The sequence below is a fragment of the Lagenorhynchus albirostris genome, chromosome 13, assembly GCF_949774975.1.
Source record: "Lagenorhynchus albirostris chromosome 13, mLagAlb1.1, whole genome shotgun sequence".
NCBI classification, from domain to species: Eukaryota; Metazoa; Chordata; class Mammalia; order Artiodactyla; family Delphinidae; genus Lagenorhynchus; species Lagenorhynchus albirostris.
The window spans coordinates 57,716,595-57,730,236 of record NC_083107.1 but is presented as its reverse complement, the minus strand read 5'-3'; the positions used below and the strand labels follow the sequence as shown (position 1 = coordinate 57,730,236).

Genomic DNA, 13,642 nt, shown 5'->3' with positions numbered 1-13,642 from the left:
TCCATCCTTTGGTGATCCCATCCAGTTTCCTGGCACCTTTACGCTGCAAATTCCCAAATTCCTGTCTCCAGAACAGACGTCTGGCTTAAACTGCAGACTGTATATTCAACTGCCTACTGAGCACCTGCACTTGGATGTTTAATGCCCATCTCAAACTGAGCAAGTCTGAAGCGAAACTTCTGGTATTTCCCACCAAGCCCGGCCCTCCAGTAGTCTCTCCTTGATCAGTTGACTAGGAAACTCCACTGTCTCAGGTGCTCGGCCAAAAATCTTATAGTCATTCCTGCCTCTTCTCCACTGATCACGCCACACATCGAACACATCAGCAGATCCTGCTGATTCTACTTGCGAAATATACCCAGGATCCAGCTGCCTCTTACCACCTCTACTGCTACTGCCCCGGGACAAGATTATTGCAAAAAACTGGATTATTGCAAACAACTCCCAACTGGCCTCTCTACTTCCCACCTTGCCTCCCTCCAATTGATTCACAACACAGTGGTCACAGTGATCCTGTAAAATGTATGTTAGATTGCGACTTGTTCAAAACTCTACAGTGGTTTTGAGTCAAAGCCTTCTAACAGTCTTCAAGGTCCTATGCGATCTAACCTGCCCCCCTTCCCCCCACCATTCACTTTCTCTTTAACCCCTCTTTCTCCCCTCCACTCACTCTACTCCAGCCACTGGTGCTTCTCTGCTGTTCCTTAAACACATCAGCCACCCTCTTGCCACAGGGCCTTTGCAATGGCTGTTCCATATGCCTGGACCCATGCCCATGCATGGGCATGGGTCTTCCATGCCCATCACATATTTCCTCAGATCTCACATGCTCCATTAAGAATGCAAGGGGGCTTCCCTGGTGGCGCAGTGGTTGAGAGTCCACCTGCTGATGCAGGGGACGCGGGTTCGTGCCCCGGTCCGGGAAGATCCCACATGCCGCAGAGCGGCTGGGCCCGTGAGCCATGGCCGCTGAGCCTGCGCGTCCGGAGCCTGTGCTCCGCAACGGGAGAGGCCACAACAGTGAGAGGCCCGTGTACCGCAAAAAAAAAAGAAAAAGAATGCAAAACACTTGTCCCCCTCCTCCTGTGCGCCCCTAATCACTGCTCCCTCTGCAAGGCCCCTCATCTTTTAACCTATCAAATAAATTACCTGTTATGTCTATCATTTCTTATCTGTCTCCCCCACTAGATTTAAGTCCTACGAGGGCAGGGATCTGTTTGGTTCACTGATACGCTCCAAGCGCCTAGAACAGTGCCTTGGCAGATAGGAGGTTTGCAATAAATATTTACCGTATAAACATGTGATAGGCCCACTGTGAGGTGCTCCCAGGTAAAAATTCCACCTATCACCTGTGCCACACTCGCCCCACACTGACCAGTGGACCTTGACACTGGGCCTAGGTTACATGCCACACCCTAGCTGGAAAACAGGTTTCTGCTTCTGTTTTGGAGAGGTGGGATTCACAAGGTGAGAGTTTTCCCCAGCGTGGAAATGTTCAGATGGTACTATGGCAGCCACAAAGCTAAGTCACTACGTTGGGCTACTGAAAAAAACGAAATCGTATTTTTCATCAAGTTCCTGTTTCTTTAAGTAGTGAACACAAGGAATGCATTCAAATTAAATGACAGTGAGGTGACAATTTATTAATACTTTCACAAAAAATACGAAGTTTATCTTCCGTCATGTGGGAGGACAGTGGCTTAATTCGTATTATTATTCCCACTGATGTTTCACATAATGTGGGACATATAAAATGTACTGCAGATAAAAGTTATTTTCATTCCAACAGAGAAGAAAATGACAGGTGCAAAGAATCAAGTTTAATATCAAAAGAAAGTTGATATCAAAACATAAAAGTTTCTACATTTCAAAAAATGTGACAGTGAAAATATTACTAAACTTGTGATGAGTGCGATATACTTTATGCTGAGCCTCTGAAACTTCTGCTTTGAGGTTGAATCTTCTGCTCATAAATAGTGCAAGCAGAGCAGCCCTTTTCATATTCCGACAGAAGGCGAAGTTTAAGAGTCCTTTAGTTCAAATATCCATTAGTTGGTCTTTGTCAGAAACACTCTTTAGAGTGTAAAACAGAAGCTCTTATGAAGAACAGGTGCCCAGCAGCCACCGCCCTGTCTTAGGGGAGTCTGTTTACTTGGAAGCCCCTGGCACTGTCAAGATTCCAGAGACAACCATCTTCTACTCTGTACAGCTGACGTACAAGGACTTGAACGTGGCTCACAGTAGCAAGCCCGCTATTGCCCAGGGGAGTGCGACTTCTTATATTTGTATATGAGCGCATCTGTTTTTCCAAGGCTAACTCTGTAGCCTTCCACTGGCACCAAAGAGCCCAATGGGGGCATTCTGTCCAAGCACTCCTGGTTACTGGCTGCAAATGAAGATGACGCTGGCTCTGATATGGCAGCTTTTTCTTCAGGATTCAAGCACTCTGTGCTTCCAGGTTTATCCGTGCGGCTGCCCTTGGAATTCAAAGGGACGCTGCTCTCTTCACAACTTTTAAGGCGCCTGTGGTGATCTTCGCTAAGCAACAACACGATGGTCCCGCCAACACGAAGCACTCTGTGACAGAAAAAAAAAATGGTAATTGGTGGGAGGGAGTATTTCCCCCTTTGTAGACAACACACAATCCCACTTTGTTTAAAATACTTGGTGTTTTTAATCTGAAATTTAATTTTATCTATTTAAATGAGCGGATTTTGATAATTAGGTGGTATCTTCCATAATGCATATTCATTATAGTAATTATGAAATCACCAGTACAAATCTGCTTTAATTATCTATTTTTACTCTATTTAAAAGGCAAGCCTCCAAGTAATGTGTAGTCACAGTTTAATAAATGATTGCACAAAGGAAAAGGCAAATGAAAGAATCCCGAGGAATTGGCGCATGTGAAAGGCAGCAGGCTGATGGCAGAAGAAAGTCACCAGGAAGGAGTAAGGACGTGAACAAAGAAAGGGCAAAAGGGAAGATCAGAAAAAGAGGGGAAGACCTTGAAATGTCAGCTTGTGGAGGAGAATTCATTTTCTCAATCATCTGACCAAAGTCCGAAGGGCACTTCTGTGGGAAAAGTGATGAAGGACATACTGTCCCCTGAGTTGCTAAAGAGAGGACTGACCAGTGGGAGAGAGGCAAGGGAAGAGTGAAAGAGTGAGGTGCTGTGGGAGCACCTTAGGTGGGGCCCACACCCAGCACTGAGAGTGGGGAAGATCCCCAGGGGATTCTCCCCAGGAGAATACCTGCAGCGGGTGTGAAGGACATGCAGGTGTGGGCCGGGCCGAGGGACAGGGCGGGACTAGAGCAAGGGGGGCGCTGGAGGCCGAGAAAGGAGCCAAGACAGGGAGCAGCGGAGAACAGGAGGCACTGGAAGTGCTTCAGCTCAAGGGCAGGTCAGAGGGGGCCGGGAGGAGGGGCAGGGCAAGAGCTCCGTTTGTGACGTGCCGAGCTTGGGGGCCGACGGGCAGCTGGACGTCCAGCCTGCAGGTGATGAGAAAGGCCAGCGCTCGAGGTGGAGATTTCACAGTTTCCAGCGGTAAACGGCAGATGAAGCCATAATGGGGCACGAGATCACCTGCGGTGGCAGAACAGCGAGAGGAGAGACAAGGGGCCAAGGAACAGACTTAACATTCAAGGAAGGGGGAAGAGCCCATGAAACAGCCTGGGAGAAAGTCTGGACCACGGTGATGTCATGGGAGCCAGAAGAGTAGAGTTTCAAGAAAGGAATGAAGAGTCCCAACAGTGTCAAATGCTACGGGACTAACAAGCGACGAGGGGATGAGAAGTTATTAGTGACTTAGTCGAGGGCAGGAGCCAACGCTGGTCTGTCGGAGTCAATGGGGGGCGGGAAGGTGAGGAAGCAGGGACGGCGAGCGTAGACTTCTCTTTGGAGAAGCTTGGCTGCAGAGGTAAGGAAACCGGGCGGCAGCTAGAGGACCAAGACTTAACGGGAACCCCTCGCCACGCCCAGCAAAGACGTCAGGAGCTTAAGCAGCTTTCCCTTATCTAAACAGTCAGCCTGTCTAGACTAGTCCGCCTCCAAACGACATCACACTTCAGCCTACGCTCGTGCTTCTCCTGAACTAGCGCAACCCAACAGGCCTGGTTCCCATTCCTGTCGCCATCTCCCCACCTCCCCTTCCCAGTTTCCACACAGGACACAACTGCAAATCCCTGAGACCTCTCTCTCTTCCATTATACTTCAAAGACACTCTCAACTCCCACTTGCTTGCTTCCCTTTGCCCACTATGCTTTCCACACACCAACCTCCCTTCTCACATCAGGACGTCCAGCCCTGTTGTCTGTGTGGCACTGACACCCACTCCCTTGTCCCAGAGGTCAAACACCATCTCCTTGGAGAGGCCTTTCCTGAGCATCTATCTAAGGTAGCCACTGCTTCTCTCTCAGTCACTCTCTGGCAAAAATGTCCCTTTTAGTTTCCTTCATGGTATCAATCATGATCTGAAATTATCCTGTTGATTTATTCATGATCTGTCGTCCCACGCTGGAATGCCAGCCCCACGTGGGCAGAGGCTCTGTCCTGTTCATAGCCAAAGCCCCAGTGCCTAGTACAGCGGGTGGATATGCAAGGCCACAAAAGTGTCCTGGGAAGGGATGGCTGGATCTGGAAAGAATGAGGAGATGAACAGGCTGAAGATAAGAATGAGAAGTGGGCAGAGAACGATCCTTGAGGAGGTAGGAACCAAAACACAGGCTACTGGGAGAGGAGGGGGCGAGATGAGGACAGATGTGGCTGTACCAGGGGACAGAAACAAAAACCATACAAGTATCTCTAAACACACAGCAGAAAACATCATTAAGATAATAAATGAGATACAATTTTTTACCTACCACATTAACAAAAATAAAAAGACTACCATACTTAGGATGGCAAGATTTAGGAGAAAATGAGTACTCCCAAAGACAAAAACTGGTATAACTTTTTTGACAGTAGTTTAGCAATAATGTATCAAAAATATGGAATGTACATAACCTTTGACCCAGCAATCCCACTGCTAGGAAATTATTCTAAGATATAAAAGTAGAAGCAGCAGCAGTAATAACAGTGACAATAATGGCAGTGACAGCTAATATTTATTGAGTACTTACTATGTGCCAGCCACTGTGCTAAGTGCTTTGTATTATATATCATTTAATCCTCAGAATTCAAGTATATGCTGTTAGCACAGCCATTTTGCAGATGAAGAAACTGAGGCACCGTGGTTTTAAGTAACTTGGTTATTACAGTAAGTTTGAAAAACTGGTGCAAAGATGTTCAGAGCGTTGTTCTTTATTAAAATGAAAAAGTGGGGGTCACCTAAATGCTCATCCCTATTATGTATACGGGCTACATAATGGTGTATCAGGTACATTATAACAACTGATCAGAAAGGAGATTCATGACATATATATATATATATATATATATATATATATATATTTTTTTTTTTTTTTTGCGTTACGCGTGCCTCTCACTGTTGTGGCCTCTACCATTGCGGAGCACAGGCTCCGGACGCGCAGGCTCAGCGGCCATGACTCACGGGCCCAGCTGCTCTGTGGCATGTGGGATCTTCCCGGACCGGGACACGAACCCGTGTCCCCTGCATCAGCAGGTGGACTCTCAACCACTGCGCCACCAGAGAAGCTCTCATGACATATTTTTTGAGTGGAAAAAAAAAAAGGTTATACAGTGCAGTAAATTAAGGATGATCCTATTTATGTATGGCTAGAATTGAAAACATGTTATCTATTTGTGTGTATGTCCATGGAATAATGTCTAGCAGGACATTCACCAATTAATTTACTATAAATTTTTTCACATAATGGAGAAAATAAGAAAGTAAAAATCACCTGAAATCCTGCCACTCAGAGATGAACATTTTTGATAAATGTTCTTCTAGGCAACTTTCCATGATCATATACACATAATTTCTTACTAAGAAAGCTATTCAGAAATTATAAAGCAACATTTCCCAAATTGTATTCCTCTGAACACTAGTGTAGTATGAGAGATTATTTCTTGCTAAAAAAAAAAACCCAAGAATTATGTGGTCAATAAGTTGGGGGAAACTCTGCATCAAACAACACAAAAGAGATTTCTCTTTTGCGTGTGAACCTGCAAGACTAGGGGTAGGTGATACAAATACCCAGATTATTTGAACTTGGAAGGCATTAGGCCTTAACCTTCTACCACTAATCTCTGTTCCAAGCAGTCTGGTATATTCATTTTTTTTTTTAATGAGGTTTTTTTTTTTTTTAAACATTAATTAATTAGTTTATTGTCTGTGTTGGGTCTTCGTTGCTGCGCGCCGGCTTTCTCTAACTGGCGAGCGGGGGCTACTCTTCGTTGTGGTGCGAGGGCTTCTCATTGCGGTGGCTTCTTGTTGGGAACATGGGCTCTAGGCGCGTGGGCTTCAGTAGTTGTGGTGGGCTCTAGAGCGCAGGCTCAGTAGTTGTGGCGCACAGGCTTAGCTGCTCCGTGGCATGTGGGATCTTCCCGGACCAGGGCTTAAACCTGTGTCCCCTGCATTGGCAGGGGGATTCTCAACCGCTGCGCCGCCAGGGAAGTCCTACTCACTGTTTTTTGAACACGCTTTTTGCTTCACTATTTACTCAAGAAATACTTGTTGAATATCTGTATGTATAAAACATGGTGCGGTCTCCTTTTTTATTCTTTGCAAATTTCTAAATTTCATTGAAATCAGGTTTCTTCCATGAATCCACCTCAAGTCTTTTGGGGATGTAGTGACTTCTTCCTTGAAGCTTAGCAAGTTTAATTTCTAATTTTGCTCATCTGTTTTACATGGTTGTATTTGAGAGGAAAGCGCAAATATTATACTTCTCTGAAGCACTTTACATACGTGAAATTGTTATTGCTGAAATAAATTGAAGGAGGAAATAATTGACCAGAGCAATTATCTGTCTGGGAATTTAAAATTCTGATTGCATGTTCTTTCCTGAAGAATCCAGTGCTGTTTGACATTCAGGGCCAACTATTTCCATTGCCTATTGTAAACAGGTTTACTGACCTCTTGTATTTTTTCTTATTTTTACTAACACAATTCCCCCTCCATTCCCTTCCATTTTCTATCTAGAGTCTTAAACTATTGGTAAACCACTGGGAAAAAAAGCTATGTGTACTTATATATATTTATATACATCCCCATCTACCTTCCCAAAGCATTGGAAGTGGTTTACACTAAAAAAGAGCTAACAGCCCTTCTAGGTGCCTAGCACTGTTCTAAGAGCTTTAAATCCACTGACTCCTCAGGACAATACTATGAAGTAGGTATTATTATTTAAAGATTAGGCGCAGGGTGGTTAAGCAACGTGCCTGTGACAGAAGATCTTTTGAGTAACAGGGCCAAGATTACAGTCCAGGTATTCTGGCTTCAAAGCCCGTGATCTTCACCACTACATTACACTACACGGCCTGTATAAAACCTCAAACCAGAAAAGTCAAAGGCCAAACGATAAAGGCTGAGGGCAGGTGGCAAGGAAGCTTGGTCACAGGAGCAGGGAAAGTTCCTTAGGTACAAATACATAAACTTTGAACTGACTCTATGGAGGCACCTGAATTATGTGGGAAATCTTGAATGTCTTCCTGACTCTCAGGTAAAGATTTAAATTTCCTGAAACAATGTGAGGGCAGTCATATCTATCACTGCCTCATTTTCAGTTACCTAGAACAAAAACCAAAACTGGTGTAGAGAAGGTGAGGCTGGTCTAATTTTACTAAAGCTGAAAAGACTGTCTACTCCAAACACTGCCCTCCACTGACTTGTGGAAATGTTTAAAATACACAGCACTAGATCGTCAGGTAGGCTAAGCCACCATCTCTGGTGCAAAGTTCAGGTTAACTGTAAATTTCCATATTAAGTGTAACATGCTCCCAGAGTAGTATCTCACAACGAGCTGGCTTCATAGTATACCTGGTGAGCTACCTCGCCAGCAAAGGCTGTGCTTATTAACCCTGGTGGCACAACAGAATCACCTGGGGGGCCATTAAGAAATACCAACGCCCAGATTCTACCCTGGACCAGTTAAGTTAGCCTCGGTGGGGAGGAGTGGAGGATGGGCATCAGTATTTTTCAGAAGCTCCTGAAATGATGTTAAAATGAAGTCAGAGTTACAAAAGCTCGAGGGGAATGTGCTGTCAGGCACATATAAGGGGATATAGGAGCTCAGGAAATGTCTGAATTACAGGTGCTGAGATCCCAGGTGATGTCATGAGTTAGGTAACTGCGTAACAGGGTTACATACAGGCTCGTGACCGTGTATGTCATCCTGCACCATCAAATGCTCAGTGGAGACAATTTAATATGAACTGACTCCTTATCCATGTCCTTTCTTTCCTCTGTGAAAGGTTCTCCCTTTTATCAACTGAAATGATCAGGAAAATACATATTCAGGCCTCACTGTTTGAACCTCTCCAAGAAATACTTTCCCTGAGGTTGACCTGAGAATCACTACATGAATAGCACCTTTGCATTTTCATTTAACAATCAACAATGAAAGTGTCCATTCTATGTGACTGAATGTTCTGTATGTAAATTCTGTTCTGCTCCTTAGTAGCTCTGTGATCTTGAGAAAGATCATCTTTCTGGGTCCCAGGTTCTCTCCAGTAAAGTGTGGGGGATTAACACAAAGGAGGTAGGGTTTTGGGGAGAATTAGAAGTAAATACGTAAATTAACTAGCTCAGAAACTGAAATATGTCATTGTTTTACATATTCAAATTTCAGGCAGTAATGAAAAATTAATATCTTTTCCTGAATAAACTTATAGTATGATGATATAGAATAACTATTTCAATTATAAACTTCTGATTTGAAACCTTAGAAAATTAAGCTATAAAAATTGGGAAATTACTAAAATGCAATCAAATCTTAAGAGCTACGATACATTCTGGTTAAATGCCCAATAGCTCAAAAATTGTGGAAATAAATTCAACAGCTCACCTTTCCATTTCTTGTATAATGTGTTTGATGTCTTTTCCTAACTTAAACTTTCTCCCAAATGGAATATCGGAAATAATAGTATTGACACTTTCTGAAGGCAGTGGTAATTCTGAAACACAAAAATGAGAGAATCTGATGACAGTAAGTTCAAACATCTGCAACCTAAGTATGAGAAAACTGAAGTACACTGGATTATTTTTGCATATTAAATAAAATTTAGGGTTGCTAATACTGTTTCTAAGGAATTACAAGATCCTGAAAGGCTTTCATAATCACCAAAGATACATGGCATAGTTGTTGTATTCCGTTCTTTGAAAAGTGTTTTTTTTATATTGGTATAATAAAATATGACATAAGCAGAATTTTAAATTAACCAGAAAATTCAACTCTTTAAACATATTACATGAATAGATAATTACTAGATCCAAGAAGAAATATATTAGGATGTCTAGAAAGACCTTTTACAAAATTACGTCCTATAACTTTCATTTTTCTTTTCATGATCATATATAAAATTTTGCATGATCTATTTGTTTTTAAGAGAGGTGGCCCATAGCTTTCATTGTGGTTTTAAAGGAGACCCAAAGGGTTAAGAACATCTACTTAAGTCCTAAGACTAGAGAAAAGGCCAAACAATCAATAATCAACAAAATGAATATCATCTCTAAAACAAAATACAGTGTTTGATTATCAAATCTAAATTTCCTTCTCAACTTTACATCTTATTCTCAGAAATCAGATTACCATAAGGTAATCTTACCTACACCCAATCTTAACTTCCACATTTTCTGAGTAAACTTTTCACTTTCCAATTATTTTACTTCCACCACCATCTAAACTAAGTTAGATAACCATTTTTATTTTGGAAAGCATCTAATTCTATAGAAGTGCAATAGAATTTAAATAGTCTTTACTATCTGAATACAATACAAATTTGTGTTGGCGGGAGATTTAAAAACAAAATAAAAAATCCTGTTATCTGGGAGAGTCTAATGAACACTTGCTTATCTTTCCTAGTTCTGACCTTACCTGAGATTAGTAGAAGAGCAGGCTGTTAGAAAACAAGTAACGGGATAATATTCTGTTCGGACTAGGCAGGAAATCTTTTCTCCATGTCACGTTTTGACTTCATGCCTTTGGTTTTAGGTTACTGATATGGGACACATCCATTTGAACACTGTTAACTATACTTTTTGTGAAACTACTGAAGACAATGTACAGACATGGTTATCAAACGTTTCTACACGAGGAACCAGGCAGTAACTTACTCCTGAGATTGAGCCCAAGTCTTTTGTCTACTTAAACACGCACATACATGAGTTGCCCATCTTCAGATTTGGTAACATTTTTTCCCCTTCTGGTTGGTGTCTATTTTTATTTGCAACTTTTCTACTCTGTACCACATAATTTGCCGAACTGCTTTAAATCATTTTAGAAGCTGAAGGAATAAACTTCGAGATAGAAGAGAGTAACTTTTTACAAAGTTCTAGAACTGAGTGGTGTTATCTTCCAATAGAACATAAAATAATCTGAACTTCCGTTGATGTGGCTTTTGTTGTGTAGCCTCTGGCGTCAGACAGCTTGCATTTGGCTCTGCCACTTACTAGCTATGCGACTTTGGGAAATTATTGCTTCAGTTTTCTCATCTGTAAAATGGGATAAGACTACCCATCTCAGAAGTTAACAAGCGAGGAACTCACGGAAAGTATGTAAAACAGTGCCTGGCATGTAAAGAGCACTCAGTAACTGTCAGCTATTGTCATTATTTACAATGTCCTCTCTGAGGTGTATAAGGAGATGACAGCCAGGTGGAGACCAGTGGGTCAGAATCCTTCAGGGAAGCTCTGCAGAACTTCGCAAGTCCTTGTCACCGCGCCTCAAAGGCCTGGGGGGGCAACTACTTCCAGATGGGCCTCTTTCCAACTCACCTTCCCTTTAGCAGTGGTTCTCAAAGTGTGTCCCTAGAGAAGCAGCATCAGTATCACCTGGGAACTACAAATGCAAACTCTCGGGGCCCCCAGCCAAACCTATTTAGTGCGTATCAGAATCGACTGAAGGGCTTTGGTGGAACACAGACTGTGGGCCCCGCCTCCAGAGTTTCTGATGCAGAAACTCCGAAAATCACGAGCAGTTGACCCGTAAGATTAAACACGCAGTAAAATCTTTTAAATTATTAAATGTTTAAACTGCCTGTGAACAAAGAGTTTGTAATTAAGGTGATAAAATTCTGAAATAGAAACAGAACTCAAAACAAGTAAAAAAACATCTCTTTTTTACATCTCTGCAGGATGATTCAAGAACATGAAAAAAAATTTAAAAGACTGGTATGTCTTGAACAAAAACTGTCCTATTTACTCCCTCCTTCTGGGAGAAAAATGAGTAAGAACTGCTTAAAACCAGGATTATGGCCCTAAGATGTTTTATTCCAAAAGGTTTTAAGAGCCTTTAAGATATCTTTCTTTGTGTCTACTTAGACAAGAGACAAGGTAAATTGAGCACTTTTATAAAATTGGGCACGCCCTTTTTCTATTTTCTTTAATTGTACTTCTGTTTGTTATTCTTTCCATCGTCCAGGTTTATAACAATGGCATTCTGTCCTGTAATTCTCAGGTGTTCAAAATTAGTTGTATATTTGATCCAATCCTCATGACCATTTTACCTTGGCTTTCTCTACTCCTCAGTTGGTTCATCTCTTAAATATCCGGATTTTATTAATTTTTCCCCCCTCAAAAGTGCTTATTAGTGAAATGTTGCCTGAACCTTTTTATATTTGAAAATATCTCTATACTAAAATGACATCTTGGTTGGGCACGATATTTCTGGGTCCCACTTTGCCTCAGTAACCTTGTAGGTAGCCACTATTCCACTGGCTATTGCTCTACCACTTTGTTTCTTTCCATCACAGCCAGATTTTGAAGTTTATTGCATTAGATTATGCGCTTTCCTTATTTGGTTGCTGCTGGTGAAATTTTTCCCTTTTATTTATACTATTCTTTTTCTGATTTCATTAAATACAAGAGAATACAAATACTTCAATGAAGCTGAAGTTTCAATCTGTCTTCTTAATCCATAATGAGTCCTGAATATGCAAAATGTAGTTTGGCATCTGGATCTGGTCACCATTTAATTTATAGTCCAAACAGAAATCTTTATTTATTTATTGAAGTGTAGTTGATTGAATGATTCAGGTATACAGCACAGTGATTCAGTTTTTATATATGTATAAATATATATATAAAAGAATATATATATGTATTCTTTTCCAGATTCTCTTCCATTATAGCAAACAGAAACATTTTTGAGAACAAAGAGGTTAGAAATAAAATTATATACTTTTTGAGATATTTATTGTCTAACAAATTGGTTTATTATTATGGTGAACCTAAAAAATAACATATCTGGCATAGTGAAGTTTTTTTAAAATAATTTTTTTATTGTAGTTGATTTACAATGTTGTGTTAGTGAAGTTTTTTTTTTGCAGTACGTGGGCCTCTCACTGTTGTGGCCTCTCCCGTTGCGGAGCACAGGCTCCGGATGCGCAGGCTCAGTGGCCACGGCTCACAGGCCTAGCCGCTCCGCGGCATGTGGGATCTTCCCGGACCGGGGTACGAACCTGTTTCCCCTGCCTCGGCAGGTGGACTCTCAACCACTGCGCCACCAGGAAAGCCCTGAAGTTTTTTTTTTTAAATAAAAACTTAAAATATTATTTAACATTAAAAATAAGTGAAATACTTATTTATGGTCTGTACTCACATGCTGAGCAGTTTCTTGGATGCATCAGCTCTAATACCATGTCATCACTGGCATTTTTCAGAAGAAGGTAGTATTTTTGTTTGTTTGTTTGTTTTGTTTTTGCGGTACGCGGGCCTCTCACTGTTGTGGCCTCTCCCGTTGCGGAGCACAGGCTCCGGACGCGCAGGCTCAGCAGCCATGGCTCACGTGCCCAGCCGCTCCGCGGCACGTGGGATCCTCCCGGACCGGGGCACGAACCCGCGTCCCCTGCATCGGCAGGCGGACTCCCAACCACTGCGCCACCAGGGAAGCCCGGTTTTTTTTTTTTTAAATATGGACTTCTAAAATTTTTCGTACAGTTGCTTGCAACATTCTTCAAAGTTTCATTTTTACGGTTGATAGTACGGTAGAGCTCAGAGTAAATTCTGCTATATGGAGGAGACTCTCAATTCTATTTTTTTTCATAGGGAAAGTGTAAATATCTCAGCCCTCTGGTTCACAGTCTCTCCATTCAGAGTGCCTTTGACAAATATTTTCACAACACAAAACGCAATTAAGTTGTCTCTATCATTCTTTTAATTGTTATGCCAAATTTAGAGGCTATAAAATCTAAGCCTTCTCAATTTCTTTCCATTCCATTCTAGAATATACATTTATCCAATTAAAATTAAGGAAGCCATTAGAAGATTCTTCCTATAATATACCCAAGGTGTATTTACAAATTTCAGAATAAATACTGTGCATAATTGAGCTCTCACTGTTTTAATTTGTTCATTTCTTCCTTGGTGATTGTAGGGATAGATTTTAATGTCCAGTTGCCAGTTTTGTTTTTAATAACTGCGATTCATCAAAACTTTCAGAAACTTAAGGTTTTTGGCACTCCATTTGTTGAGTTCTTTGATTACAGATTTCCAATGAATTTTGAAAAAAATGCAACTGC

At 41.7% G+C, this 13,642-nt stretch overlaps 1 protein-coding gene across 6 annotated transcripts in view; it reads right to left on the bottom strand.

Moving 5' to 3' along the window:
* Positions 1 to 1,800: 1,800 nt before the first annotated feature.
* Positions 1,801 to 13,642, bottom strand: part of THUMPD2 (THUMP domain containing 2) — a 45,516-nt gene continuing 33,674 nt past the window's right edge. For 4 of the 6 annotated variants that reach the window (XM_060169881.1, XM_060169882.1, XM_060169883.1 and 1 more), the window contains 2 exons: positions 8,971 to 9,079; positions 1,801 to 2,577 (listed from right to left, as the gene is read on the bottom strand). In XM_060169881.1, coding sequence (XP_060025864.1) covers positions 2,253 to 2,577; positions 8,971 to 9,079 — 434 coding nt within the window. In that variant the 3' untranslated portion in view covers positions 1,801 to 2,252. The remainder of the gene's footprint in view (positions 2,578 to 8,970; positions 9,080 to 13,642) is intronic. The other 2 variants (XM_060169885.1, XR_009544231.1) reach the window with 2 other exon arrangements.